Source organism: Hyposmocoma kahamanoa, unplaced genomic scaffold, assembly GCF_003589595.1.
Source record: "Hyposmocoma kahamanoa isolate Upper Pololo Valley unplaced genomic scaffold, ASM358959v1 102, whole genome shotgun sequence".
In the NCBI taxonomy this organism is placed as follows: Eukaryota; Metazoa; Arthropoda; class Insecta; order Lepidoptera; family Cosmopterigidae; genus Hyposmocoma; species Hyposmocoma kahamanoa.
The window spans coordinates 13,001,687-13,028,043 of NW_020653337.1; the positions used below are offsets into that span (position 1 = coordinate 13,001,687).

Below are 26,357 nucleotides of genomic sequence, written 5' to 3' on the forward strand. Positions count from 1 at the left end.
TTATTGCTAAAATATTAAAAACCCATAGCTTGCAATCACTAGATATAATAGATTTGAACAAATCAAAGGGAGCAGCTTTGAAAACGTTTAGGTCTTTCTTATATATTATATACACACACACACACACACATATATATATATATAATATTTATATAATATTATATTATATTGAAATCGAATATATTATCGAATACATATATATATATATATATACATATATATATAGTATATAAGGGCGCACTATAAGTTTCCGAAACTGGCCACTCACATAAACAATACTTAAAAAGTAATTACAACATTTGAAAATGGAACTCTTTGGTAGTAGAATACACTTTGTTTCATATGACGGTCACTTGTTTTTACATTGTGGCGTCATTTTAGAAATTGGTTGTCTACATCACTATGGATTTAACTCGTGAAAATTTTCGTGGTATGATTTTCTACGACTTTAAGTGTAATTGAACAGCTCAGCGGAGCTTCGCTCGGCTTCAAACTCTTTTGGCGATGAAGCACCATGCAAGACGACTATTTATAGCTGGTTTGCAGAATTCAAACGTGGTAGTGTGAATCTCAGTGACGAATGTCGTCAGCGTTGAGCTTTATAGTACCCCTTTCTAATGCTTCTCTAATAAAATGATAGCAAACATCAACATGTTTTGTCTGCTGATGTTGCACCGGATTTAGGGCTATTGCCATAGCACATTGACTATCTGTATGTATTGTGATAGGCAACTCCTTGCCCGTGATTTCATTCAGAAGTCGCTTTAGAAATATGGCTTCTTTTGAAGTTTCTGACAAGTAGATGTACTCGGCTTCAGCTGTCGATAAGGCTGTAAATCTTTGCTTGGTACTCTGCCAAGAGATGGCTCCATTTGCCATCTTAAACACGTTGCCGGAGTATGACCTCCTGTCTATTATATTTCCAGCGTAATCAGCATCTGCAAAACCTTGAATATTTCTACAAGACACGTCTTTAGAGTATACAGGTCCCATGCTCTTGGTACCCTTTAAGTACCTCAAGATCCTTTTCGCTGCGATCCAGTGCATTTCATCATAACAATTGCAGAACTGACTCATGTAGTTTACTGCATGAGCTATATCTGGTCTTGAACATACAGCTATATACATCAGTGAGTCCATCAGCTCTTTGTAGGCTAAGTTTTGATTTGTACACTCTTTCCCTTTTTCAAATCGTTTAATTGACGAGATTTCTTTAACAAGCACACGTGATCTTCCTTTCTTTTTTCTGTAAACAGCGATGGCTGCTGTATGTAAGCTTTCTCATTTAGATCACCATTTAAGAACGCGGTTTTAACTCATCTTTGGCTAAAGCCTCGTGCAACCAAACAAGGCTTGTGGTTTTATTCCCCGCTTCCTTTTTGATTCGAAATATCCATTTCGAATCAACAATGTTGGTTGCTTCTTCAGGCTTTACTAAAACCCACGTTTTATTTTTGTTTAAAGAACCAGCTCCTCCTGCATTGCCTCTCTCCATTGCTTTGCATCGCTTCGTGACAATGCCTCTTGCACTGTCGTAGGATCATCTGTTTCAGATACTGCTTGGTAGGCGATAAAGTCAGGAAATTGAGTGGGTTTTCTTTCTCTCTGTGGGTATCTCCGCTCTACCACCATAAGTTCAGATGTGGCCGGATCATATGTTCTCTCTTCAGATGACAACCATTGTTCTTCTTCGTTATCTACTCTTTCAGTAACTTCATCAACATGATCTCTATCACTTGATTGAAGATATTCTTCATAATTTTTCTGATCTCGCTTTCACACTTTCTTTGTTTTGTAACGGTTCGTAATGCCTATCATCATTCCCTAAAGTAATGGTTACTGGTACGGTTTTCTCTGGTGATTTTGTGACGTCGATACATTTGGTTTTCGAAAAAAATAACATCACGTGCTCTATGAAGTTATCTCGTTATAGGACCAATCAATCTATATCCTTTCGATTCTTCGCAATAGCCTACAAAAACAGTTTCCTTACTTTTCGAATCTCATTTGGTTCTCTTTTGATCTGGAATGTGAAAATATGCTTTACATCCAAATACTCTAAGATGACCTAGATCTGTCCTCCGACCGGTCCATACCTCTCAAGTGTTATCTTTTTAACTGCCAATGTAGGACTTCTATTCTTTAAATATACTGCGGTGTTTACCGTCTACGCCCAAAATTGAACGGGAAGTCCTGCTTCCTGCAGCATAGATCGGGCCTTTTCAGCGATGGTGCGGTTGGCATGATCAGCAACACCGTGCTGCTCCGGTGTATATACAATCGTAAGTTGACGCTTAATACCATGTTCTCTCAAGAACTTATCGATTTTCATATTAACGTATTCGCCTCCATTATCAGTCCTCAACACCTTTAGCTTCTTTCCGGTTTGAGTCTCTGCAAATTTCTTAAACTCCTTTATTTTTTCAAAAGCCTCACCCTTCGCCTTGAGAAAATATACAAAAGTTTTTCGCGAACAGTCATCGATAAATGTAATATAAAAACGAAAACCTCCGAAAGACTTATCACTCATTGGTCCATTAATATCAGAATGTACCAATTCTATAGGCTCTTTAGTAGCTCTCGATATCGCTGCATTCAGATTCTTTCACGTCTCATACGTCGTTGTTGCTTTGCGAACATGTACCTTGCAAGGGATCTCAGTAAGTAGGCAAATTTTTGTACGTGCTTTTTGGTCACCTCGTTTAGCAACTGGATCATCAGCAGCGGGCGGACTCAACATATTGCCATAGATCATCATGGACTAATATGCACTCAATATCAAACTTCCAACTGTCAAAGTTGCTACTTCCTTATAGCTTCTCAATCCCAGGAAGTCTCTAACTAGAGTGTTACAGGAATTTAGTTAATCTCACCATTAATCTATCTTTGATTTATATCACATAATCACGTTAGATAGGTAGATAGATAGATAGACAAACACTTTATTCAATGAACTGCCTCAGTGGCCGAACAATCACCATACCGGACTGCTACGCAGAGGTCCTCGGGTTCGATTCCCGGGCCGGGAGAAATATTTGTATGGCCTACATTTATTTCTCTCGTGAGTTTGGGTGTAATTTGTGGTTGTCTATGTGTGTGTCTATGGCACGCGCGTCACAGGGTTTTCCTAGTGCGGGGCTATGTTGAGTGTGTGCGTTATTATTGTTATTTTTAGCCTATAATGTTGTTATTGACGACTCATCAATGGACACTGAAGGCAGCCTTCCTATGCCTGACCGTAAAAGAGTTAAACCCCGAAAAATCTGCCGTCATTGCAATAAAAAACGTAGGAAAAGAGATGGCAAACCAGTCTCTTTACACTATTGTCAATGTTCTGAATCTGAGGAAGAATGTTCCAAGAAATTTAAATTACCCATTGCTGCTGAGGCCAATGCTAGCATTGTTGGTGCTAATAATAGTACTAACAATGTTGTAACAAATGTTGGTGATTCTGTTTCAAATTCAATGTTGCAGGGTGGTAGGAAGTATGAAGTGACTGATTTAGCCCCATACGTAGTACATGTCCAGAAAGAACAAAGTATGGGAGAAGTGCGTGGTGTCCCTGCCGATTGGACAGATGATGAAGTTCTTGAAAATGTTTCAGTGCCTATTGGGTGCGGTAAAATTATTAAAGTCAGACGTATCAAGCGGAAAACTATTGTAAGTGGGACTGCGATATTTAATAACTCGGAAACTGTAATTTTTACCTTTCATGGACAAGTTTTACCAAAGCGCATTTATATGTGCTATACTGTTTTATCTGTTGAACTGTATATATATCCTACAATACAATGTTACCGTTATTGCCGCTATGGACACTCCAAAATGCAGTGTAGATCCAAACCCCGTTGCCTAAAATGTGGTGAAGACCATACTGCTGAAACCTGCTCAGTACACGTAGATTATGCTTCTTGTTGCCTATGCTCTGGATTCCATTTTGCAAATAGCAAATCTTGTCCTGAATTTGCCCGTCAAAAAGAAATTAAGGTGTCCATGGCCCAAAGTAGTATATCATATTCCGAAGCATCAAAACATCACCCTCCAATTTCAAGATCTTTTGCTGATGCAGTTCGCTCCTCTCAGCAAAAATCTAATGATAGTAGGCTGAACAATAACTACACAATTTCAGCAGAGGCTCATTCAACTAATAAATCTTATAGAAAAACAGTGTTTGTTCAACCACGCTCCCCTCCTAAAGTAGCGGGTGGGTATGATCGTGCTGCACATGATTCATTTGCAAAGGATTACAACATACCTTTAGCTTTCCCTAATGGCTCAGCATTTAAAGCCTCTTCTGATACTAGTTCACAGACATCTATCTCGGACATTATTATAGCCATCGTAAATTTCTTGCCGAAATGAAATATGATTCAGACTAAATTTGAACCGTCTCACGTTGGCAATGTTATTGAAAATTCTGTTTTAATTCGTCCTCAATATGGACCCAGTAATTATACAGTGGAACTGTAGAAGTCCCTCCAGTAAAAAATCTGACATTTTTTATTTAATAAATGCACTACATCCCTTTATACTTTGTCTTTCAGAAACGAGGTTGAAACCTGGCTACCCTTTCAAAGTAACTGGTTATTCCACCCTTAGAAACGACAGATCTGATGAGTATGGCGGTGTCGCCATAATCATTAAAAATTCTCTAACTTACCAACTCTTACAATTACCCACCTTAAGTGATGGCATAGAAGCTATAGCAATAATTGTAAATAGTATATGTTTCGTATCTATTTACATTCCACATCCTTCAATAGCTTTATTTAATGAAGTCAACAATTTATTTTCAGTTTTACCAAAACCTTTTTTAGCATTAGGCAATTTTAACTATCATCATCGATCATGTGGAAGCTCTTCATGTAATAGTCCTCACTTAATAATTCTGTTAAAATTCTTCAATACGCTAACGATCTTTTGCGGTACAATGTTAACGGTTGTGTTCAAAAAGCATCTTACTCAATGACACAGTCTCTTCAATATTTGAAACGTTGGCTAGATACAAATGGCCTTGAACTTTCCATTCCCAAAGCACTGTTGTCTTATTTTCTAGGAAGTGTAATCCACCAATACCTAATGTGGATTATAATAATATTCCACTTTCCTTTGTATCTCAAACTAAATTTTTGGGTGTTATTTTAGATTCCAAGCTTACTGGTATTCCACACTCAGATTACATCGTAGCTAAATGTGAGAAAAACCTGAATATTATCAAATGTTTGGTTCGTTGCGTAGTTGTTTAAAATTATAATATAATTCACTTAGTAGGAGTCTTTTCGATTATGCATCTTTTATTCTTACCCATGTTACTCATCGGCAATGAAAAAATTTGATAGAGTGCAATCTAAAGCTTTAAGAATTATTCTGGGAGCAATAAAGTCGAGTTCCATTAATGCGTTGCAAGTGGAGTGTGTGGAACCTCCTCTTCAATTGAGACGTCAGTACTTACCCGATAAACATCTGCTCTGTTGCGTGCAATTTACAAAACATCCTCTTTTGTTGTGACTTCAACGCTTCTCAACTGACACATCAACATCTCCTTATTGGACTCATAAGTCTCTTCCTTGTCTGGTTATTAGTTTCCGTAAATGTTTGTCTTTGCAAACTCCAATTCATAACTCCCTTTGTTTGCCTCTATTCTCTACTAAATACGAAGGTTTAGTTTTATCTCTGGACATCCGTTTGTCTTTAGGTATCAATAAGAATTCTATTGAAAACTCTAATATTTTCAATTTCATTAGAGACAGGGACTTCCAATCGTGGCACTGCATTTTTAGTGATGCTTCTAAGCATGACAGCGACGGTGTTGTTGGCGTTGGTATGTATCATTAACAATATAACATTGTTCAAAAAATTAAATTGCCTCCAGAAACTTCGGTTTTTACTGGAGAGTGTTTCGGTTTATACAAGTCAGTCGAGTACGTTCTCTTAGCTAAGCTAAGAAATACTATAATTTTTTCCGACTCTATGAGTGCTCTTTAGGCACTGTCTAGATTTCCTTTTAAAACGCGAATGCTTTGCCCAATTATACTCGAAATTAGAAATTTGTTGTTAACTTGCTCTTCGAAAGGCTTGTCTGTAGTTTTCTTCTGGATACCGAGTCATTCCGGAATTCATGGAAATGATCGTGCTGATCAGCTCGCAAATGATGCTGCTGTTGACGGGGACACGGCGTACTATAAAAATTACAATCACGATTTGGCAACCCTTCCTATACATTTCCTTAGACATGATTGGGGTGCGATGTGGTCTGAAAGCAGTAAATTAAAAGGTAAATCTTATGCTTACATTCAACCTTCTATTCATGTAAAACCATGGTTTTCGTCACTTAAATTTAATAGATTGACAACATCTGTTTTGATTCGTATGCGGTTGGGTCATGTTTGTAATCCTGCACACCCTGCGAAATTGAACATCGTTAATAGTGATTTATGCGAATGTGGCCAAGTTGGAGATTAGGACCACATAATTTTCAAACTGCCCTAAATATCATTATTCCTTACTCTTCCAAAACCTTATCCAATCAGGTATACCTCTTCCTACATCCATTTCGGTACTGTTATCCTGTAATGATTAATATATTTATAAGTATTTATGTAACTTTATTGTAGAAAACAATATAAAAATTTAGACAGTTCCTATATCATTAATATAATATTATTATTATTATTATTTATTGTCTGTTGTACAAATTTCCTAACATAAAATTCCTCTCCCGTTGCGTATTTTTCCAAAACCCGTTTTAAAAATTCCTTAACATACGAAAAGGTTGCCCTGTGTTTAAATGAAGTTATATCTCGTCATTGGTTTCAACGCTGACCGCGAAAGGCCAAAAAAAATCCTGTCAGACGCGACATTTTGAGTATTGACCTTAGACTATTTTTCCATCCTCTAAGGTATTGACTGGAAAATTTTGAGTGAAGCAAGCTTAGCAAGTGATGCATTTCAATCTTTAGAGGATGGGAAAAAGTGTTTTATTAAAAAGTTCAGAAAAAACCTTAGAGGATGGAAAAAATAAAGGAAAAGCCTCAAAGTTCCTGCGCATTTGGGATTCCTTTACTATGTTGTTCACTGACAAACCATAGACTGTGATACTCCGTGCACCCTAAACTTAGAGGATGGAAAAAAAATAAAGGAAACCCTAATACACCCCATTTCCTAATGAACTTAATCGCTGTGTTGGTCGTGGTAGTTCAATAATTGGACCTCTAACAATCTGTCTATGTCTAATCAAAAGTTTGAGTTTCACACAGTTTTAACTCAATACATACACTTTTTCTATTTAAAACAAATAAATAACGAGAGGTCCAAAATTGGACAAATTCGTCTATTGACCATTCCGCTCGCTCAGTTTGAACCAGACTTTTTACAAAGGCAAAGGAAACTTATCCTTCTACCTTAGCGTTCCTTTTAAAAGTGTAAAGTCGTGTCATTTAAATCTAAGGGCCGTATTCTAGAACTACTCAATGCTCAAGTCAGGACTTGAGTATGATTTCAAGCACTGGAAATCATATTCAAGTCCTTGCCAATAGGGTCGTATTTCCAGTGCCTGAAATCATACTCAAGTCCTGACTTCTGGAATACGATCCTATGTATATTAAGCTTCCAAACATTTTGTCACCGAATTAGATTTACCACGTAATTAGGCGAGTTTACCCTACAGTAATTATGTTCATAAGATCTTAATGTTCACCACATTCAGATAATAAATGAATTCTATTCTATTCAATGTGTGTGGGAATTATATCGGGAAATCGTAAATACCCCAGATTGCTACGTGCCCACATCGTGTTTTGCCAACGAACTCATGTCGGGAAATTGTAAATACCCTAGATTACCACGTGCCCATATCGGATTTTAAGGCGGTAACACTTTGGTAACATAATAGAAGTGTTATATTTTCAAAAGCGATTCTTTTGACGATTGGCTCAAAATGAAAAAGTACCCAGAGCCGTGAAAACCAATAAAACAATTCTATTTTATTGTATTTTGTTTCTATTTTTCTTGTTTCGGCAAAAAATATATATCATAGTGTAGGAAATGAAACTATTTTCTCGGATTTAAATCGCGTATATTTGTTTTTTCAAAGAAACCTATGTTTCGGGCCCTTTAGCCCTTTACATGTCCTATGGTCACAGTTGACTGAGGTGGTAAAGTCATCAAGCAGTTATGTCTAATATTAATGCAAACCACTCTATTTTTTCATTATCGTTACAAAAGTTACTTTTGTAGTTATTTGGGGGGTTGACGTTGCTCGCTTCCGTAGGTTTACCCTCAAGACACTACAAGTGACCTCTGGGTGGTACTAAAGAGCTACAACTACTGGTGGTAGGCTTTGGCCGTGACTAGTCACCACCCTCTCGACGCAGTCGAGTCGCCAAATGGTTCTTACCGTGTGCCGACTCGTGTTCGGGAGTAGTCATTACGAGGTCGGGTCTGGACAGTTGCATTGCTTCTGACGACCAGGTGTAGCTGCTTGTACTGCCACACTGAACACTCGGTTCTGGAGGCTAGCGGGATCCGAAGTACGGTACACCGCTGGCCGACCGTGGGAAGTTGGTAGCGGGAAAGCCACCCGTGAAAGGCTGCCCCGCCTCCCAACGAAAAATGAATCCCCGGAATGCTCCACCTTGCCGGTTGGCGACCGGAAGGGAGGACCAGGTGGCCATCTCCGGGGGGGTTCGGGCGTCCCCGCGGTCTCCAAGCCGATTGTACCCTCGTGTGGCAGTGTGAGCATGCTGCTTGGTTGAACACGACGCAGTGCCTGTTTCAACGGCCTTCATCCTGCCTATTCACTTCTTAAAACAACATGACAAGTCATAAGAAAGGAAAAAACTTTACACAGCGGTTGCACGTCCTCCCACTAAAAGTGCACCTCACTAACATCCGAGGTCTGCATTCAAATCTCGATTCGGTCCACTACCACCTTGAAACCGACAAACCGCAGCTGCTGTTCCTCAGAGACGCAAATCAGATGTCCGACTGACGCAGCGTACCTCAGCTACTCCGGGTATACTCTGGAGCACATGTTCGTACCTCGTGCCAAAGTCTGTGTGTACGTTCGCGATGACATCTGTGTCAAGCGTCACAAGAACCTTGAGGCACCGAGTTTTTCTGTTTTATGGCTTCTGGTTGACACAGGAGTTACACAAATAGTGTACAGCAGTACACCGTATACATACAGTATCTACCGCTCGCAAAATGGAGATCAGGAGACGACCAAGCTGTTCCAATGTCTGAGCGAGACGTCTGATGAGGCTCAACTCAGGTACCCAGCGGCGCAACTATGAGTAGTTGTAGTAGTAGCAGAATGAGTTTTGGGGGATTTAATGCTCACTATCAAGAATGGTTGTTCCCATATCAGATGACCGATCACGCTGGGAGAGAGACGCGTTAACGCTAAGCCTTTCTCAGCTCGTCAGTGGCGCCACCAGGGTCCTAGATGTTGAGTCTCATACGGCTAATTGCTTGGACCTTCTGTTAACAACTGACCCAGACCGCTATTCTGTGGTTGTGGAGGCCCCACTGGGTACTTCCGACCATTGTCTGGTGAAAACTGTATCCGTTTACTCCCCACCCGATCAGGGCCCTAATGGTATGAGACGGGTGTGGCGATACAAGTTAGCAGATTGGGACGAAATGCGCCATTTCTTTGCGTCATACCCCTGCCAGGCGTGCTTTACTTCAGGAGACTCGTCGAGCTGTGCTGATGCTGTAGTCGTGGTTTTGCGATTGGGTATTACATACCATACTCTGATGTACCAAATGGACCCCAAGCTCGTCCATGGTTTAACGCTGATTGTAGTTGTGCTGAAGCACCAAAGCCAAGCTTGGGCAGATGCTCGACTACGCAAAGCTCCGAGTACTCAAAATTTGAAGAAAGCTTTTAATAAGGCCGCCAAGAAGTGCAAAAGAGTGTATCGCAGGGCCAAGTTCGACCACGTGCGCCGCATTTCACCACAGGCTCGCCTATTATCCAGCAGGCAGCAAATCCTTTTGGTCTCTGGCCAAAGCGGTCGAATCTAACTTTTGTCGCCCATCCTGCCACCTCTGCTGAGGCCGGATGGCTCGCTGGCTCATACTGCGGAAAAGAAGGCGAAATTTTTTGCCTCACTCTTTGCTGAGAGTTCGCGTCTGGATGCCGCAGGAAACCTACTACCTACTTTACCTCAGGCCGACTGCACTATGGCGCCAGTTCGCATACGTCAAAAAGAGGTACTTAGAACTCTGCGAAATCTGGACGTGAATAAAGCTAGCGGGCCAGATGGAATTCCAGCGATAGTCCTGCGTAACTGTGCGCCTAAGTTGTCTCCTGTTCTCACACGCCTGTACCGCCTTTCACTTGAGACTGGTGTAGTTCCCAGGTCGTGGAACCTTGCAAACGTGCAACCTATGCCGAAAAAGGGAAGCAGAGCTGACACTGTCAACTATAGACCTATCTCAGTCACTTCCAGACTCTGCAAGACTATGGAACGCGTACTTAACAACCGTCTCCTGTCGTACCTTGAAGACAACGACCTCCTCAGTGATCGCCAGTACGGATTCCGACGAGGGCGATCTACTGGGAGTCTTCTTGTGTACGCTTGTCACATCTGGAGCGAGGCTATAGAAAAGCAAGGCGAAGCACTTGCAGTGTCTTTGGACATTTCTAAAGCATTTGACAGGGTCTGGCACGCAAGCCTTTTAAGTAAGCTTCCCTCTTATGGGCTTCCCACTGACCTTTGCAATTGGATCTCGGATTTCTCGAGTGAACGTTCGATTCGAGTGGTCTTAGAAGGCTACACTTCCGAACATATGGCGACGGATGTCGAGTTCCTCAGGGTTCCGTACTGTCTGGAACTCTCTTTCTGCTGTGCTGCATATCAATAAAATGTTAATAAATACCTTTGCGTATGCTGATGACAGCACAGTTGTAGATAGGTGCTTGACCAATACAAGGATCAGTGGAGAGCAAATCCAGTCTTGTCGAGAGTCCATGGTTAGCCGTTTGGATTTGACACTCCAGGCTGTATCCGATTGGGGCGAAGCCAATCTTATCAAATTTAACGCTACCAAAACTCAGGCGTGTGTATTCTCCACAAAACGGAGTCCCTTCGAGCTGACTCCGACTTTTCGTGATATATCCATACCGATAGCCGACTGCCTCCAGCTACTTGGAATGGACCTGTCGTCCAATTTGAACATCGGCAGATACATTGAATCCATGGCCAAAAATGCAACAAGATAGCTTGGCATCCTTTCCAGGGTGAGGCGTTACTTTACACCGGGACAGTTGCTTCAGCTGTACCAAGCACAAGTCCGGTCGTGTATGGAGTACTGCTGCCACCTTTGAGATGGCTCTGCTACATATCAACTGGCCACTTTGGATTCAATTGACAATTGTGCCAAGAGGATTATTGGTGACTCGGAATTAGTGGAGGCGAAGCCTTGAACACCGCCGTAAAGTTGCCTGCATGTCGGTATTTTACAGGATATATCATGGAGAGTGTGCGATGGAATTACACGATTTAATTCCGCCTTCCCCTTTCCATTACCGGGGGACTAGGCTTAGACTGGGGTTCCACCCCTATGTTGTGGATATTCCAAAGATTCCCACGAAGCGTTACGCTTCCACGTTTATATGGCGAACGGTTATGGAGTGGAATTCCCTGCCCGCAGACTTGTTCCCTGAATGTTATAACTTGGGCCTTTTCAAGGCGAGATTGAATAGGCATTATTTAGGTGTGCATGCTCCATCGTCGATCTCATCGTCACTTTCCATCAGGTGAGATGGAGGTCAAATGTGCACTTATATTTTATAAAAAAAAAAAAGTTATTATACAAACCTTATTTTTAATTTTACAAAGAGCATTCCAATTTACGCTACATACGCTTTACCGCGAAAACCTAAGAACTCGATATATAATAGAGTGATTTCCATACTTTTAGCAACAAAAAATAGCATAAGGTTATTTTCCCGCCATTTTAAACTTTGTTAGCAATTTTTGGGGTGCCAAATTTCAGGGTGGCAACAGAAAGGTTAAAATAGGCCTTGGCTTAAAGGCCTTGTAACCGGGCCATAAATCTTAATACAAAAAAAAAGACATTGTAATGTCAAAATGATTGTAGGCTTAGTAGTTCGTAGATTGGTTAAATAATTAATAAATTCTAGTAAATCGATGATTTTCTAATGTGAAAAAGTAGTACATATGTAATAATATGTGCTATAGCAATCAATAGTTAAGATTTGCAAAAATGTTTGAGTGGGCATATAGCGGCGCAAACAAAGCGGTACCCAGAAATGTAGGGCCCGAATGCGCATACTTTTTAACACCAAGAAGGCAAATAATTGAAACAATTATTGTCACGTCGATCTGCCTTTACACCGCAGTAAGTTTTAGAAAGCATATGTGCATTATTTATTTAAATTAACGGAATTCAATTGAACTTTAATCTAATTAGTCTTTCTATGAACTGGACAGTACCTACTTGAACAAATAAATTACCTTTGGTAGGCTTCCTGTACTTCACGGAACTTTCATTAGTGATATAAAACAAATGTTAAAGTAAGAACTTTAACATTGTACCTTATTAAACTTTGAAAATGCTATGTTTGTTTTTTTTTTATTAATAAGTAATTATTTATTTGAATTATAGATTAAAACTTACCCAAAGTTGCATGTACCAGAAGATGTAAATTATGTAAGAAGTGACAGAGGCGGTAAAAGACTTCTAGTTATTCTTCTGGCTTTGCTATGGGGTATGGAGATAGGTTTCAAATTCGCTTCCCGCACAGTGATATATTTGTTGAATCCATGTCATGTCACTACGCTGATACAGGTAAGAAGAGTATTTAACGATTTTTTATGTTGTTTTTCACAATATATTATTTGTATGTATTTTTTCAGATTTACTTACTGGCCGCACCACCTAGCAAGATGGTGACTGTACTATTTCGAATACATTTAAACCTATTAAATGGACCCTTATTAGCATTTTTATTTCCTGAAACAGCTTCTAGAACGGTACCTAAATTTTCTATACTTCATAAGTAATTCTTTTATTCTAAAAATTAAATTATTGTTTCCCAATTTTTATTTTAGATTTTCGCAGAAGCTGCTTTATACTGGATACAACATGGAATGATGTTTGTGATACCTTACTATTTGCTTCGAATTGGTGGTAAGTAAATAATAATGAAATGACTTAATTAGAGATGTATTTTTAATATTATTTTCATGTGCACCTGAAAGTATATGTAATTAATATATAAATTTTTAGGTGTATACAATGTGGAACCTTTATGGGATTTTAATTGGTCAATATTCAGCTATTGTCTCAATATGTTGTACCATTTCACAGTTCTACAGTTTATTGCAATTGTAAGTATAAATGTTGTCATTGTTAAGTGCTTTATTTGGATCTTTGAAAGAAGTATCAAAAGGCAAGTTAAGCCTTAACTTGTAGAGGCTTATTTATTGTTTTAAGATTGCTCAATTCATACCTGCTGGAATTTGTCTAAAAATGTGCTGTATTGTACTCAAGAAGGTAATTAAATACTGGTTTTATTTGTAGCCTGCCCAAGTGAACCTCAATCACATGCTGTGTCCTGCCATTCTGGATCCGTTTGACGGGCCTTGGTACCGCATTGCAGCAGTATTGCATCAGTCGATACTTTGCCCAATGCTCTGTAAGCTATTCTGTCTTATTTCCGAATTTTGTCTTACAAAATTTCCACCTACCAAGGTAAAGCCTAATATGAAAGACCAACTTCAAGACCCAATTAGTGATTTTTTATTATTGAGCACCAAGAAAACAGAGTGTCAAGGAACTGGTGACCAGCCTACAAAGACTCAACATGTGGACTAGTAATAACAACATGTACTCTTTATGGCTTTAAACCCTTTCAGGGTGGCATTATACTCTCATGTTGAACTGATGAAGTAGTAAAGAACAATATTAAATTTGATCGCGTCCATTTAATTTGGGTGGTTAGTAAACATATAAGTTAAAAACAATAATACAGTTAGGTTTAGGATGCTTACGTTTATGGAATATGTATTGTATCATATGGATATGAAAACATGTCTATAAGCGGGGACAACTCTGAGTAATATAATTTTTTAGGTTGACTTTGTGCGGTGCCACATATGCCACACGATATGCCAGAGTGGCTTTGCAACACGTGGTCGAGATCGTTTAAAAAAAAGCTGACCACTGCAGTCGCGCGACAGCCGTGGCCCTTACTGTTTGGCAGATGCAACGTGAGGTTAAAAATCAATTCATTGTATATAGGCAGTGTGCATCGCACTGCCCCATTGCGGCATCTGCTGCTACCGCCTGTCGCGAGGATACAAAGTCAACTTAAACTGGTTTCATGCTCTAAATTAAAAAATCTAATTACACGTTACACCTCATGTTGCAGATTCTGTCGCGCATGTTTATGAACCTAATTTGACGTCTTAAAAATATTTTCAAATTATAAATTCTGTGCAACCAAATCAACACAAGTCCGCCCACGTTAATATTAGATGCTAGTGAAGTCGAAGTCGCAAGACCAAAACCAAAAAAGGAACTACATAATGTAGTGATACTGTGTCGAAAACTCTATTAAATAACATATTTTTAACAAGTTCTTAGGTTTTCGCGATTGTTACACATAGGAAATGAAACTATTTTTTTACCGGATTTATATCGCGTATATTTGTTTTTTCAAACAAACCGACGTCCGGAAAAATAGTTTAATTTCCTGAACATATTTTTAATTTACCAGTTTTGTCAGTTTAGGCAAGATCGAGTTGTTTAAAATTGGTTTTGTTTGAAAATTTTATAATAGTACTTATAAGTACAGATGTTTCAAAAAGTGCTTTACGTAGATAAAATATGACAGCTACGTGAGCTGTATGCTGAACAAAGGTACATAAGATGTAACTTAACAAAATTTACAAGTTCTGACTTGAAAAAACTCCCTGAAAAATTCAAAGAGTAGTTTCCTAACTTAGATTTTAAATTTAAAGAAGTTGCCTTTAAACGAGAAGCCTTTGCCTGTTTTTTTTTTTGGCTAATATGTAAAGTTAAATATGTGATTGAAAAAACCAAACGTTTTAACTTTATAACTATTAATTTAATACTATTATATAAGTATGTAGTCAATTAATTTGATCAACGGTGATGTTTTCTAAAATGCGAACGGTTCTATGTGATAGGTAGAGTTAGAAAATTAAGATGCTAGTCTATGAATTTATGATACATACACATTGTTCGTTTCTATCATGCACAGGCTACAAAATTACGGAGCAAATATAATAATTAACATTCAATTAAGTATTAGAGATAAATTACCAAGGGATTAACCTACTATAATATCTCTCACATTCCATAACTACGCCGTGGATTGTAATTTAAACAGTTGCCTACTACTCGGTAGAGTGCAAATTAGTTTGGCGTATTATTATATTATAGCTAACTCATGTTTAAGTTAAGATTATTATTAATTTACAGTAACAACGATACCATTAAAACTGCTATTTATTGATAGTATAACCGAATGGTTGAAAATCATTAGAAAATACTTAAAGAAGGCGGAGATATGTTTAGAAAACATACTTGAATATCTAAATACTTTAAGATTTTTTCGAATTCAACATGTAAACCAAAGCTATGTACCTGGTAGATTCACGTAAAATTCATGAATTTAGATTACATTATAAGTAAGAAAATTAGAAACTAGTTTGCACGCAACTTCCTATGCCATTAAGTATTGTCTTTATTTTATAATTTTATGTAAGTGTTTAAGTAATCACAGCGTATTATTTACTTTTAAAGGACCGCCCGTTGTAACATACGTTCAGTATTAAAATGTTACGGATATTTAACAAAGAAAGAGATCGAAGAAATGTATAAATTCAAAGGAAAAAAAGGAAGGGAAAAAATACTAATGTATATTTGATAACCTTAAAATAAAGCCTATACTTGTTAAATCTTAATTATTCGTTTATTATAAAACGGTTTATTTTAAATTCGGAAAATTTCACACACAGATTTTCTTTAAATTCAGATCACATCTCGTTAAAGATTATCGTTTCAGATTCGTAAATATTTGGGTTGTTGGATTGTTGCAGTCTGTCTAGCCATTCTTTACTTTCATTGTCCGGGGCGGAGGTAGTGTTATTGTATTAGAAACGGAAAGTAAGCATAATCCAGGGATGTACACCAAAAGAAAGACAAACCTAAGAAAGAACTCCACACTCGTTTTAATTAAGTACCTAGATAGTTGGATTAAAAAATATTTAAACGTAATAAAGCCTAAGCTTGAAATTTTGCGAGGAGTCTGAAGTAATGTGAATTTTCACCTACAAGAATAGGCAAACTAAGGCACGTTTCGAAAACAGACTTGTGTACCTTATTGCGTTATATACATATCGACACTGGAAAGGGACAACGTCAAACGTGCATTTGGAAAATATTACAGGATAGCGATTTAGAGACGTTAAAAAAATCATAATAAATCATATTTGTTATATGGAAAACTATAAAATTTCAGTTTTTCCATTTATCGAATAAAATTAGAGTTATGATATTTTTTTCTTAAAATAATTACTTTAAATCGTTGTCCTGTAATAATATTACAGGATAATTATTAATATTACATATTATGTTCCAAATGCATGTCAGACTTTTTATCTTTCTAACGTCCATATAAATCATTTAAAAGCTTAATTAAACGATACGATATGAAGTTCATTGAGTTTTCTTAAGAATACACTTATGTATATTTAACATCGATTTAGAGGCCTTTCAATATGTAAAGTCACTTAGTTATTAGTTACTTAATACGTTACGACATATGGGAAGTTATGTAAAATAACCGAACACCATCCGTCGCAATTCAAAATGTAATACCATTACTTTCAAATATTTGCCAGAGCCCATTTTTGGAAGTATTTAGCAGTTAGTATGGTAATAAAAAATGGAAGTAAATTAATTTGTTACTTCGCGAAACCAGTGGAGGTTAAATCGCTCAAAATACGCTTGTGTTGAATATTTCATGCAATTAATTTTCCCACCTAAAATTTTTCCCCATAAAATTTATAAAGTAAATAACCCAAGCTACTACAGTCACAGATACCACCTCTAAAATGATAAAAAAAAACCACGGGCAATTATTAAGGAGCACACTGTATAATAAATTATAAATAAAAAATGCATATCCGGCTTTTTTTTAAATACCTAAAACAAATAAATAAGTAATGGACATCTCAGTTTTCCGAAAAATTGTGAATAATATTGACACCCACAACAACACGTGGGCGGAGTAATAACGAATTTATTGACTTGGGTGGCCGAACAGTTAGCGGGCACTGGAGAAGGAGGTCCCGGATTCGATTTTCTACTTAGATTTTTACCTTAATTTATTTGTAAATTTAAAGTACCTTCGTAATGAAAATTTACTGCAGTGCACGGTCATTTTGTAAAGAGTAAAATGCACCAATATTTGATTTTATTCGTCACGGCTTTGAGCTCATTGACATACACAATACACAGGGCCTTTAAACTAAACCCCACAAAAAAAAATCACATGGAGTGCGGTCGGGTGACCTTGACGGCCAATGTACTGGGGGTCTACTCTCGATCTCCGTCTGAAACAATTACTGTCAAATAAGTAATATTCGACAAAATTAAAAGACGAGTATCAAGTATGAAGCTTCATTCGCATTGAAGCTTCATTCGCATTGAAGCTTCATTCGCATCACGCGTCTTTTCATTTGGTCAAGTATTGTTTATTTGGCAGTAATTGTTTCGGACGGAGATCGAGAGTAGACCCCCTGGTCCGCCGCGACCTATCCACCGGCCTTCGTACTCACTCGTTAAAATTTATCACACGTCTCATTTCATCCTCTATTTCTACGGGCATTCAATCCCATCGGGAAAAAATCGGGCTCCTCCATTCGCGTAAATTGATAACGTAAACTGGCCGTGGTCGAAAATGCGTTACTATACCGTTAAAATTGTGCTTCTTCGAGGTACCGATTTTTATTTACTACATTGAGGACACGTTAGAAGTTATTGGGAAATATTAACAGCAAATAAAATGGGATTTTTTTTCTTTTATTTCACTAATGTGTGTTGTATTACTGAATCGTATGCACAGGAAAAAATGGACAATGATTTTTTCATGACCCAACACGTGTTTGGCCTTTACGAGGTATCCTCAGAGGTTGTTTATTGTTCGACGCCTGGCCGAAGAATGAGCTCTGTGACCATAGTTTCACTTGTGTTATTAATTTTATGCGGAGGGAGGGTGGCAAAAATATTCAATACAAGCGGTAGCTAGCTATTTTGCACGGTTTAACCTCCACTGGGTTCGCGTGGAGTAGTTAGCTAATTAAATTACTTCCATTTTTATTAACATGGACTTCCGCAAAGTAACGCCTGAATCTATTAATAAGTTAGCAAGGTATTTTTTTTAATCATCAAGGACTCTTAAATATATTGATATAACTCAAGGTAAAACATTAAAATAATTTATTTATAGTTATTTATTGGTTTTTATGATTTAGTACAATCTAAAGTTATAGGAACACAATAGGAAGTAAGCTCAAGAGTTAAAAATAGTCGAAACTAAAATCGATTGGAGTCAATGATTTCAATTTTCTACTGATCATGGTCGCGACAAAGGCGCGCGTTGGTGTGTAAATACAACCTAATAGTGAGTAAACCTTTTTAATTTTTAAATAATTTTATGGAAATCTGTTCTCGAATCTTTGTTGAAATTGCGAAAAGGCTCATAATTAGCCGTAATTGCTGACTGCCGTCCCGCTTCGTAAGGTGACAGCAAGAAACGCTAGTAAATTATTAAATTTCCTATTGAGTGTGATTATGTATAAATATTATTGATAACAAATGATCTCTCTTGCTACACTAAGTCTAAAAATTATATACTCGTCTAATGTTTCTCTGTAACAAGGTAATAATAAGTATAAAATACCGATGTTATAAATAGAGGATTGCAAATGGCAATAAATAAATAAATAATAAATGTATATTTGTATATTTTATTTTTTATTTAATTGTAGGTACCTACGTCTTTTTACAGTGTCTGGTTATCGCAGTAAAAAGTGCTAAGTCTAATGTTGCTTAAATTTATGCCAAGTTTGAAAAAAATACGCGTTAATAATACATAGCAGTGAAGAGTAGATTTTTTTTTGTAGTAAGTTACTAAACGAGATAAAGTTATCAACATGTTCAGTAAAAGACTATCAAATTGAATAAAATTTGCTGAAAATGTTAAGAGCGTTATAGCGAGAAAAAAAGTGATTTGTAGTTTGTTATCCATTTATAATTTCGTATTATAATAACATGGGTTTAGTTACAGTAATAATAATATAGAGTAATTTTTTTTAAAGGCAAGTGATATTTTACAATGTTTGGTGTTCGTGCAGGTGACCAAAATCAATCACTAATTTGATGTTAGTGTGTTGAAAGTATGCTTAAATATTAAAGTTTTTAATATCTGTTACGATTTACAAAGATCGAACACATAGAAATTTTTTTCCTTCGATCCCGTGGGACTTGAATCTACGTCCATGACGGTGCATGTAAGGTGTAGCATTGCTCTTTACCAATTGACGTACGGATTCAGTGACCGAGCCGTCGAAATTCTTCGTCGGCATTCGTCGCCGCTAGTATCTTTCAATTCTTGAAATCAAAACATATAGGGTATTTTAGTTTGTCAATTTGTATTTTATTACACAATGCTATAGCAATATGGTACAAGGCACAATTAACTAACAGATCGTCTGTTATATACGTTATAATGGACAGCTCATGAGGCAAAGTTTAAACGAGCCCCAAAAGTAACGTCAAAGGAAAAATGTAGTCTCTGTACACACGCTTATACAAGGCCATTTGTAAAATACTAACAAACTCGCAGGACTGTATTATTAATATTATAAACAACAACTTTTGTTAATTGACTTTTAACAAAACGTAATAAATGTATCAAAAATAAACTACGTTTTTGTTGTACTATCTGACACTTTTTAGATCTGAGGTAGAATAAGTTCAAACATGCAAGCGTCCTCCGCGACGACTGCACAGACTACCCCCGTGCTGCACAGAGTTATTGCCGTTTAGAGCGATCTATTTTTTTTTGTGTGAAAGTAAAGTCTGATGAATAATTAAAGTCATTGAACAAAACTTGTGGCGAGGTTAGTATTTTAAAAATAACCCTATATTTATTTATTTTCTCGAAAATTACCTACAACAAAAAAAAACGTAAATGGTGTCATTCGTGTAGGTCTAGATGTGAGGAGTTTAAATTCCTTTCTTATATGTTACTTCTTGAGTCACTTCATATAAATGTTATAAAAAAGTATACATGTTATATAATAATCTGTATTTTCATATGCTTTATTAAAAAGGCATCTATCTTATTGGAATTATATTGCAAGCACATACTACTTTTGATTGCACAGTAGATATTGTTTTGTCCTTTCTTAAACCTAAAAGAATCTTGGGAGTTTGTTTAAATTATATACTGCATATCACAATTTGTTAGAATTTGACTAGAAAAAATATTTTCTAGTTTATTTACTATCAGCCATCTATAGGAGGTCCCAAGTACACCATTGACACCTCAGTGTTTCCATATACTGCTGATACTGTAGGATATAATTTCTTACCTGGAAGACCTGGAAAAAAATATATTTCATTATAAACAACCACTAACTAAAGACATGTGGACATAAAAACACATGAATTTAGTTATTATCTAATCTGGCTAAGAAGTTTCTTTATAACACGATTTTTAATTTGGATATTGCTTTCATTTAAGATGATCGATATCTGGCCAGTACATACCTACATTCTTACCAAGTTTTTGTATATACTTTCTAGTTTAGGGCGTTAAAATTTTTTACCATGAAACCTATCACCGTTTATTTAAACGTTGAAGAAATCATGGCAACTGCAAACGAGGCTTAGAATAAAATGTCATAATGTAAGTTGTATTACATTCAAAACAAACAAAAAAAAAAACAAACAAACTTGTGAGTTATATAAATTTATTAAAATAATATATTTAATTATTGGGCCATTCCAAAGTGACAGGTGGGACATTTTGACACCTTTTTTCTTGAACTTTTAAGTAATTTCTCTGTAACCATTGGTTAATTAGACTTAAAATTAAAATATCATGAAGCCAGATATGCAACTCAACCGCGACTATTTATTTATATAAATTTATGACATTGTTATACTCAAAACTTTTAATTTTCTAAGAGTGACGGGTAGGACACTCACGACACGCGCCTGTTTGAGTTGATGGATGAATATTTTGTTCAGCAAGTTTTTCACTTGAATGTTAAAGTTCTATTATATATATATATACACTTCATTAATAACTTTGATAAATTTTAGGGAAATTAATATGGTAAGTTGTGACACGTGGGACACAATTTTGAGACATGTGGGACCAGTTACAATTGAATACACAGAATTAATAAAATTACACTGTTTAATATTAAATTTTTTTATGTGTTAAAATGTCTTAATAATGAGAAAAATTATAAAATATTTGCTTACAAATAATGGATCTACATATAAACAGCGTATTTTTTAAAATTCTATGTATTCAAATGTAACTTGTCCCAGCTGTCACAAAATGGTGTCCTAATCGTCACAATTTAACACATGAAATGTTTAACTCTGAAATTAAAGCAACTGTTACACCTAGTAAACATAAAAAAAACTCAAATTCATGAAAATACAAACATTTAGTCAAAGTAAAAACGTTTAGAAGTTTGACCCACTCATCGCTGTGACGGGTGGGACACACTTTCAAATCTTAATATTTACATTCCTATTTACGTGTAGAATACCCAACCAAGTCAAAATAATGACCCTTAGCATAATTGTTAGTTTTACACTTTACAAAAGCAAATGCCAATAGATTGCATATTAATTGGTTAAAATAAAAATATATACGTTTCATTGTGACTGCGGGACTTGAAATTAGTATCTATTGAAACTTTAATAACTCCTCACCATATATATTTCCATGCAATCACTTATCACTGTTTTAAAATCCGTAAATTGTATTTTCTTCAACAGTAATAACTTTTTAGAAAGACGCACAAATAACCGCGAAAATTGTTGCTAACATTATAGGAAAACATGCTTCACTGTAGACAACAGCACTATGACTGCATTAATGAAGAGAAAAAATACAATAATTGTACAATATCCGAAAAATCTCATTTATTTCTAATGATTTGATTTATTGGGCATATTTTGGTCATACAATTAAAACCAAATTGTGTAATTAACTTTCTTGAACCGAAATGTCATTTTTGCTGGAATGACTAATGATATTACAAATTTGTTCTTCAAGGTCTAGCTCAAAAAGTTGAACTTCTTTGATGTACAAATTGCTGTTTATAATTATGGCTAACAATTTGTTAATTGTCAATGAATGTACACTAGTAAAATCCAGGGCATGATGCTGGCAAGAGCAACTCCCTTCCTTCGCCAAGAAGAAAACCTATTTAATTATGGATTTTATAAGTCATTGGCAGATTTGTACATAAAAAAAAATTTAATACCTAACATGATATTTAAACTGATCATAATGGTACTTGCCTCGGAATGCAACTCCTAAGAATTCATAATTTCTTTCAAATGATAATGTGTTATCTTCACAATCCAATATAACTCTGATGCGTTCTCCTACCTAAAAAAAAGTTAAATTTATTTGTTACCAATTCTTCCAAATGTACGGAATTCTTAAGTTTTTCAGATCCAAACAGCATATATTTGTTTTCTCAAACAAACCAATGTTTTGGGCCGTTTAGAGGTCCCACGGTCAAGGCTGTCTTTCACAATGTTTCAACTGATTATAGAAACTGGTAATGTTCACTTACCTGATATTTAGGGCAATTATTGAGGAGTGGGTAATGTCCTTGTGTGTCGCCATTATGTAATAAGTGATTGTCTACCAGATTCCAGCCCCAACTCTGATCATCTGAGCCCAAGAGCCCTACATAACCTTGGCACTGCAATTGAGCCTCCTTGGTGGATATTCCAACAACAGCGACCGTTCCTAAAGGACCTTCCCATATTACTTCCCAAGCATGTCGCCCTTGGTGAAACCCAATTTTCCCTCTACAGGCATCAGTACTTTGTGCCACAGGGTTTCTATAAAACAAAATTACATAAAATATTTTAATTACCACTACAACAGCGCGAACACAATAAGTAACAGATACATGCATTGCACTACTTTATTGTCATTCATTCTACAATAAATAACAACATTGCACTTACCTATGCAACGTAAATCCATTTGGTTTTACGTAAATATTTCTCGAACAGTCGTAAGGATTCCACGCGTGGAGAAACGCTCTTAGCTTAGCTTTGTACGTAGCAAGTGTCGACAATAAATCTGATTTAAGTACTTCTTCCGCCAAGCGTTTCATACAATGAAATCTCCAAACATCATTGTTTTCATCACTCAATATTCTATACCAACTTTTACACACAAGAGAGCAGTTTCTGAGTTCTCGCAAGTTCAAGTATGAGAAAATGCTCTCTAAAATATGATCCGGTACAAGTTCCGCAATCGCGTATTCATCAATATCAAACTCATTAAATTTAATATTCTCCATGATCAACATTTGGAATATTTATTTTTAACAAATTATAAAATAGAAGACTAACAATCTGTGGAGTAAAAAAGTGAAAAACATTGGCTAAATTTCGAGTTTGAGTACAAGCATCTGACTTGACAATTAGCATACAAACATGATGCAAAGCTAAATTATTGACGTTGACATTTTGTTTTTTTTTTTTTTTCTTTTTCTTTTTTGGCCTTTCGCGGTCAGAGTTGAAGCCAATGACAAGATAAATTAACTTCATTTAAAAACAGGGAAACCTTTTCGTATGTTAAGGAATTTTGGAAACGGATTTAGAAAAAAAACGGATCGGGAGAGGAATTCCATGTTAGGAAATTTGTAGAACAGACAATAAATAATAATAATAATATTATATTAATGATATAAGAACTGTCTAAATTTTTATATTGTTTTCTACAATAAAGTTACATAAATACTTATAAATATGTGAATCATTACATGATAACAGTACCGAAATGGACGTAGGAAGAGGTATACCTGATTGGATAAGGTTTTGGAAGAGAAAGGAATAATCATATTTAGGGCAGTTTGAAAATATGTGGTCCAAATCTCCAACTTGGCCACATTCGCATAAATCACTATTAACGATGTTCAATTTCGCAAGGTGTGCAGGAGTACAAACATGACCCAACCGCATACGAATCAAAACAGATGTAGTCAATCTATTAAATTTAAGTGATGAAAACCATGGTTTTACAGGAATAGAAGGTTGAATGTAAGCATAAGATTTACCTTTTAATTTACTGCTTTCAGACCACATCACACCCCAATCATGTCTAAGGAAATGTATAGGAAGGGTTGCCAAATCGTGATTATAATTTTTATAGTACGCCGTGTCCCCGTCAACAGCAGCATCATTTGCGAGCTGATCAGCACGATCATTTCCATGAATACCAGAATGACTCGGTATCCAGGAGAAAACTACAGACAAGCCTTTCGAAGAGCAAGCTAACAACAAATTTCTAATTTCGAGTATAATTGGGCAAAGCATTCGCGTTTTAAAAGGAAATCTAGACAGTGCCTGAAGAGCACTCATAGAGTCGGAAAAAATTATAGTATTTTTTAGCTTAGCTAAGAGAACGTACTCGACTGACTTGTATAAACCGAAACACTCTCCAGTAAAAACAGAAGTTTCTGGAGGCAATTTAATTTTTTGAACAATGTTATATTGTTGATGATACACACCAACGCCAACAACACTGTCGCTGCCATGCTTAGAAGCATCACTAAAAATGCAGTGGCACGATTGGAAGTCCCTGTCTCTAATGAAATTGAAAGTATGGGAGTTTTCAATAGAATTCTTATTGATACCTAAAGACAAACGGATGTCCAGAGATAAAACTAAAGCCTCGTATTTAGTAGAGAAAAGAGGCAAACAAAGGGAGTTATGAATTGGAGTTTGCAAAGACAAACACTTACGGAAACTAATAACCAGACAAGGAAGAGACTTATGAGTCCAATAAGGAGATGTTGATGCGTCAGTTGAGAGGCGTCGAAGTCGTAACAAAAGAGGATGTTTTGTAAATTGCACGCAACGGAGCAGTTGAAGAGGAGGTTCCACACACTCGACTTGCGACGCATTGATGGGACTCGACTTCATTGCTCCCAGAGTAATTCTTAAAGCTTTAGATTGCACTCTATCAATTTTTTTAAATGCCGATGAGTAACATGGGTCAAGAATAAAAGATGCATAATGAAAAAGACTCCTAATAAGTGAATTATATAATAATTTCAAACAAAAAGAATGTGCTCCCCACCAAACACCCGTTAAACATTTGATAATATTCAGGTTTTTTTCACATTTAGCTACGATGTAATCTGAGTGTGGAATACCAGTAAGCTTGGAATCTAAAATAACCCCCAAAAATTTAGTTTGAGGTACAAAGGAAAGAGGAATATTATTATAAACCACATTAGGTATTGGTGGATTACGTTTTCTAGAAAATAAGACAACAGTGCTTTTGGGAATGGAAAGTTCAAGGCCATTTGTATCTAGCCAACGTTTCAAATGTTGAAGAGACTGTGTCATTGAGTAAGATGCTTTTTGAACACAACCGTTTACATTGTACAGCAAAAGATCGTCAGCGTATTGAAGAATTTTAACAGAATTATTAAGTGAGGACTCTAAAGTCATATGTATATATATTATAAAGAATAGGGCTAAGAACAGAGCCTTGGGGAAGACCCTTCCATACATAACGAGTTAACTTAGCGCCATCCTGAAGATGTAAATTGATATATCTTTCAGACAACATATTTATGATAAAAGAAGATAACATTACGGGAATTCGTAAATCATATAATTTCTTTTGAAGCAGAGAAATTAAGACATTATCATATGCTGCACTGATATCCAAAAAAGCCGATAAAACAGATTCATTATTTGTAAAAGCCAAACGGATATCCATCACAAATATACTAATATTATCAAATGTGCTTTTACCTTTTCTAAATCCAAATTGGCTTGACGCCAACAAACCATTGCTTTCAACAAACCATTCCAAACGGTTTTCAACCAAGTGTTCAGCTAACTTTAAAAGTACGGATGAAAGAGCTATAGGACGAAAAGAGGAAGCATCCGACGCTAACTTGCCAGGTTTTAAGATTGGTATTATAGATTGATATTTCCATGATTTAGGGATGTTACCTGACAACATAACTGAGTTTACTATATCCAAAAAG

At 36.4% G+C, this 26,357-nt stretch overlaps 2 protein-coding genes across 4 annotated transcripts; one reads left to right on the forward strand and one right to left on the reverse strand.

Annotated features, from left to right (window-relative positions):
• The first annotated feature begins 12,127 nt into the window (after positions 1–12,127).
• LOC113235332 (transmembrane protein 164) lies at positions 12,128–15,264 on the forward strand. Of its 2 annotated transcripts, XM_026471014.1 has the most exons (7): positions 12,128–12,372; positions 12,640–12,822; positions 12,891–13,007; positions 13,086–13,164; positions 13,264–13,364; positions 13,558–13,672; positions 14,408–15,264. In XM_026471014.1, exons 1-7 carry the CDS (start codon positions 12,238–12,240, stop codon positions 14,446–14,448), a joined length of 771 nt encoding a protein of 256 aa, XP_026326799.1. In that variant the 5' UTR covers positions 12,128–12,237; the 3' UTR covers positions 14,449–15,264. The 2 variants fall into 2 exon arrangements, with proteins under 2 accessions (XP_026326799.1, XP_026326795.1); XM_026471010.1 differs by lacking the exon at positions 14,408–15,264 and having other exon boundaries at positions 12,136–12,372; positions 13,558–14,394.
• Positions 15,265–19,173: 3,909 nt separating this feature from the next.
• Positions 19,174–23,767, reverse strand: LOC113235603 (F-box/SPRY domain-containing protein 1). Of its 2 annotated transcripts, XM_026471381.1 has the most exons (5): positions 23,308–23,767; positions 22,905–23,178; positions 22,624–22,714; positions 20,667–20,675; positions 19,174–19,680 (listed from the first exon to the last, which is right to left on the reverse strand). In XM_026471381.1, the coding sequence occupies exons 1-5, from the start codon at positions 23,655–23,657 to the stop codon at positions 19,601–19,603; spliced, it is 804 nt and encodes a 267-aa protein (XP_026327166.1). In that variant the 5' UTR covers positions 23,658–23,767; the 3' UTR covers positions 19,174–19,600. The 2 variants fall into 2 exon arrangements, with proteins under 2 accessions (XP_026327166.1, XP_026327159.1); XM_026471374.1 differs by lacking the exon at positions 19,174–19,680 and having other exon boundaries at positions 20,041–20,675.
• Positions 23,768–26,357: the final 2,590 nt, after the last annotated feature.

Excerpts from the sequence above, each read along its gene's own strand:
- LOC113235603 (XM_026471374.1), bottom strand. The coding sequence starts at position 23,657 with ATGTTGATCATGGAGAATATTAAATTTAATGAGTTTGATATTGATGAA. Across the intron at positions 23,179-23,307 it reads AATGGATTTACGTTGCATAG|AAACCCTGTGGCACAAAGTA; the intron begins GTAAGTGCAATG and ends TTTGTTTTATAG. Across the intron at positions 22,715-22,904 it reads ATAATTGCCCTAAATATCAG|GTAGGAGAACGCATCAGAGT; the intron begins GTAAGTGAACAT and ends ACTTTTTTTTAG.
- LOC113235332 (XM_026471010.1), top strand. The coding sequence starts at position 12,238 with ATGTTTGAGTGGGCATATAGCGGCGCAAACAAAGCGGTACCCAGAAAT. Across the intron at positions 12,373-12,639 it reads CGATCTGCCTTTACACCGCA|ATTAAAACTTACCCAAAGTT; the intron begins GTAAGTTTTAGA and ends TTTGAATTATAG. Across the intron at positions 13,165-13,263 it reads CTATTTGCTTCGAATTGGTG|GTGTATACAATGTGGAACCT; the intron begins GTAAGTAAATAA and ends ATAAATTTTTAG.